Genomic DNA, 4,678 nt, shown 5'->3' on the forward strand with positions numbered 1-4,678 from the left:
TTATTATTGCGAAAACAGCGCAAGAGATTTCGATAAAAATACAGAACAATAGAAGAAAATGAACTAACCTCCTGAATTCTTATATACAGCCTGAATCAAGCATAAAAATCCTAGTTATCTTAGTCATCTATCCACTTCTTTTTTATTGTTGGAAAACTTGGCTGCAAGCCAATGTTAACGTCATCGAAAGGCGTCATTCCCCATACACTGTAATACGCATGCGCCGATGATTTCAAACTTAACGGCGGTTTGAAGACGCTTCGGAAGAAAGCAGTGGATATACAACGTGAAGTAAAAGTGAAGAAATATGTCGAGTACTCTGAAAGGAATAACTCTTAAGGGGAGTGCTGAACTTGTAGCCGAATTTTTCTGTGAGTATGTTAGCAATCCGGTGTGCATTTATTTTAAACGGCTGGGCGATTTTTAAGAGGAGTGGGCCATGGCACAGGGCATGGGGCTGAGTGTTAGACTCAATCTATAACTCTAGATTTGAAGTTAAGTTTTAAGATTTTTTTTTTTAATACGAGACCTGGCCTACATGCACCTTTAAGTTCCAGTCATGATGAAATTACAATCATATGGTTACTTTTTCGCTGTGGTTTATACATGTTTGAGTTGGTAGTAGCTACTGCCATCTAGTGTTACAACAGCAAATCGCCAGAATCAAAACACCCCTGTAGGATACATTTTAGCAGCGGAGCGAAAGATCAGAATTAAACTTGACAACGACGTGGCTGTAAGTGATGAAAATGGTCAGCATTATTAATGACCTCGACGCTGATGTACATCGTGTGTGAAGCTGACGTCCCCCAACCTTGCACGGGTACCCCAGTTTCCTCCATGAATAAGTCCGTGAATGAATTAGTATCTCTAAATTGCTGACAATGTGGCCATATCTGGGCCCTGAGATGTACTGGCGTCTCGTTCAGCGTGTCCCCTGCCTTGTACCCTCTGCGGCTGGGGATATACCCTAGGCCAGGGGTGTTCAGTCTTATCTGCAAAGGGCCGGTGTGTATGCTGGTTTTTGCTGCAACTCTCTAATTAGATTACAAATTAGACGACTGATTGGCTGAAGAGACCACACACCTGGGATTGAACAGCTGACCTACAGGTTATCCCTGCATACACACCGGCCCTTTGTGGATAAGATTTGCCACCCCTGCCTTAGGCCCTTCCCTGACCCTGTACTGGTTAATGGGTTGTAAGATCAATTAATACAATCTGTACGTTTTTAAACCTTTGTATTTTTTTCAGGTTATATTGAATGAATTTATTGTGCCTTATGTTTCGGTAAAAACAACTTGGTCTGTCCCGTTGTGTACTTGTTTCTCTTATGTGTGTATATATAATCAGAATCTTCATAATTCTCCAAGTATAGATGGAATTCCTCTTTGTGCAGGTGTCAACATAATGCCAATATAAGTTTAAAAGAAGATGTACAAAATGCAAGATGAAAGATGTACAAATGATATAGAACCACATAGACTATGCATAAAAAACTGCTAATGAAAGGATGTGCAATGTAAGTGTATAAAAAAGTATACATATCAGCGATGCAAACTTGCAGTAGTGGAACTGGGACAGATTCTTACTCAGAGGGGTTAGAGCATGGTATGGGATGGACAGCAGTACTTGGTGTAGCAGAGGGATATCAGAAGCATTCTTGTTTAGAGGTATGATGGCCTGGGGAGGTGGCGCTTAGTCTGCTTCTTTAGGGCTCTCACTCTTGGTCTCCGCTGAGATGGGAGACGCTGGGAAGAGACATTTAGCCGGGTGTAAGGGGTCAGCCATGATTTCCCCACCCTCTTCATCCTGTATGAGTAGAGGTCTTTGGTGGCGGAGAGCCTGCAGCTGATGGTTTTCTTTGCACATTGCAACATTCGCTTGGTGTGTGAAGAGGCTGAGTCGAACCAAATGACGATGGAATATGTGATGATGGATTCTGCTATGGCAGTGTAGATCTGGACCAGCAGTGCTTGACACAACTCAAGTTTCTTGAGTTGTTGCAAGAAATTCAAGTACTGCTGGGCCTTCTTTATAACCGCAGTACTGTGCCTGTCCCATCCAAGATCCTGCTGCATGTTAGTGGCCATGAGTTTGTCAGACTCTGTTCTGCTGAGAATGTAGCAGTCTGTCTGCAGTGGAGGCAGTGTGGGGGGTTTCTTCCCCAGATTCAGTGATCAGCTCCACAGTCATGCATGTGTTTAGCTCCAGGTTGTTAGCTCCACACCATAATATCAGTCACTTCCTCCCGGTACATAGACTTGTTGTTTGAGATGAGATCGACCACAGTGGTGTCATCTGCACACTTAATGAATTTTAATGAGTCACACACAGATGTGCAGTCATTGGTGAAAAACAGTGTTTCCCAGTCCAGTCCTTGGGATTCCACAGAAAGGCAAAGTTTTTGGACTATCTCTGGCAGCTCGGAGGGAGTAAAAACATGGACTGGCTGTGGGTCCCCAAGGAGCAGACTGGTAAATACTGGTGTAGAGCTTAGAGCAGGGAAGAGAGCACACAGCTCTGTGGAGCACAGATGCTGAGCAAAAGGGGCCAGAAGCCTGGTCAACAACCCTGACATACTGTTGTCTCTTGGACATAAAGTTGTGGATCCAGTTGGGCTGGGCAATTTTAAATTCAATTGTGATTTTGGCTTCCAACGATTATCAAAAGAAAATGAGAGAAAACAATAATTGTGCCACGTTTTGTTTTGCAATGACGCTCCCTTTTTGTCTTGTCATAAGATCAGGGCACCCCTTTCCAGCCAAGTTTTGTTTCTTAGTTGAATTATATTTGGGGCTAATGGAAATGTACTGTTAAAAAGACAATATATATTTTATATAGTTCATTTAATCAATTAATGCATGAGATTTCCAAAGTCAGTGAGTAGTTATGATCTCAGTATTGACCAAAATAATCATGATTATGATTTTTGCCATAATTAAGCAGCCCTAGGATTCAGTAGCAAACAGATGGGGGGCATTGAGCTTACATACCTTACTTAAGATGAATAAATATGGAGACCTGGGATACTTTTTGTAAATGCTTTCTCCTTTTCTGCAGCTTTTGGTATCAACAGTATTTTGTACCAGCGAGGGATCTACCCCCCCGAGACCTTTACTAGAGTGACCCAGTATGACATGAGCCTTTACCTCACCGTTGACCCCAATTTGAAAACCTACCTGAACGACGTGGTGACTCAGCTCAAAGGTATCACATCCTCCTTATGCGGCTGCTCGCAAGCACGTGGTGCTGGGAGGGGATGGATTTATCTTCTGGGAACTTTTATGTTCTTCTGCAGGGTGGCTGTTTGACTGCACAGTGCAGAAGCTGGTGCTGGTGATCACGTGCCTGGAAACCAACGAGGTGCTGGAGCGGTGGCAGTTCGATATCGAGTGTGATAAGACCATCACAGGGAGCAGGTAGTGGCCATCATCGTGAGCCACCCACACTTAAGAATGTTGCGTCCTGTAATGGGTGTCCCTGCCTTCTGCTTCCTGGGACAAACTCTAAGCCAGGGGTCTCCACCTCTGGTCTTGGAGACCTACTATCCAGTAGGTTTTCTATTCTACCTGCTTCTGATGAGCCACACCTGTTGCTGGTATTTACCTCAGAACAGGGGTGGCTCATCAGAAGCCAGGTATGATAGAAAACCGGTTCTGGGGAGCTACTGTCCAGTAGGAGTTCAAGACCCCTGCTCTAAGCTATTGTAGAAAATGGGTGGATCTTGTTGGAGACATTAAAAGAAGTCTTTGTTTTGCCTGACAGTGGCACCAGGGAGAAGTCAATCAAGGCAATTCAGGAGGAGATCCGCTCTGTTATCAGACAGATTACTGCCACAGTGACATTCTTGCCCCTGCTGGAGACTGCGTGTAAGTGCGGTATCTCATTACTCAATACTGGCCCTTTTTCTGACTGATTACACACCAACCTGGAAGCGTGACCACTCCCACTCACCTCCCGCTGTGCTGTCTGACCCCCACCAGGTTCATTCGACCTCCTCATCTACACGGACAAGGACCAGGTGGTGCCTGAGAAGTGGGAGGAGTCAGGCCCCAAGATGATCGCCGACTCGGAGGAGGTGCGGCTGCGCACCTTCACCACCACCATCCACAAGGTCAGCAGCATGGTGGCCTACAAGAGGACCGACTGCATCTAGGCGGCCTGCCGCTGCCCAGCCCTGTATATAACACCTTCCCTCCCAAATCAAACTGCCTGTCCTGTGGCATCCATCCTCTTTCATTTTCCTGTCCTCTCCTCTCCACTAGAGTGTTTCTCTAGTTCTTCCCAGCACCCTACTCTGTGTAAATAGTGTCATTTCACCTGAATACCAAGAACCTTGTATTTGTTCTCACCTGTTTTAGAATCGAACGTCCTCTGTATTGTATTTTTAAGAAGCACGTCTGGATTAAATGTAACTCCGTGAATCTGGTCCCTTGGTGGTGTGTGGTGTGTGGTGTAAACTTGCAGATTGAAATGTACTTTTCTGCTGCATTTACAGAAGACTGCCACAAGGTGGCAGAAAAACACAACTTCTGCATTCTCATAAGGCCCAAAGTGTCAAACTTCATACTAAACTGTTTAAAATTTTATGGTATTGAGGATAATGGTGCTTGTTCAAACTAATTAATGGGCAGACATTCAGAAAGTTTCTGATGGACTTGTAGCAGCCACAAAA

The 4,678-nt window shown here is 44.7% G+C and overlaps 1 protein-coding gene across 1 annotated transcript; it reads left to right on the forward strand.

The window, feature by feature from the left end:
* The first annotated feature begins 211 nt into the window (after positions 1 to 211).
* On the forward strand, positions 212 to 4,427 carry mad2l1 (MAD2 mitotic arrest deficient-like 1 (yeast)). Its single transcript, XM_023825397.2, has 5 exons — positions 212 to 371; positions 3,064 to 3,210; positions 3,302 to 3,422; positions 3,769 to 3,872; positions 3,987 to 4,427. The coding sequence occupies exons 1-5, from the start codon at positions 308 to 310 to the stop codon at positions 4,157 to 4,159; spliced, it is 609 nt and encodes a 202-aa protein (XP_023681165.1). The 5' UTR covers positions 212 to 307; the 3' UTR covers positions 4,160 to 4,427.
* The last annotated feature ends 251 nt before the right edge of the window (positions 4,428 to 4,678 follow it).

This window comes from Paramormyrops kingsleyae, chromosome 12 (genome assembly GCF_048594095.1).
Source record: "Paramormyrops kingsleyae isolate MSU_618 chromosome 12, PKINGS_0.4, whole genome shotgun sequence".
NCBI lineage: Eukaryota > Metazoa > Chordata > Actinopteri > Osteoglossiformes > Mormyridae > Paramormyrops > Paramormyrops kingsleyae.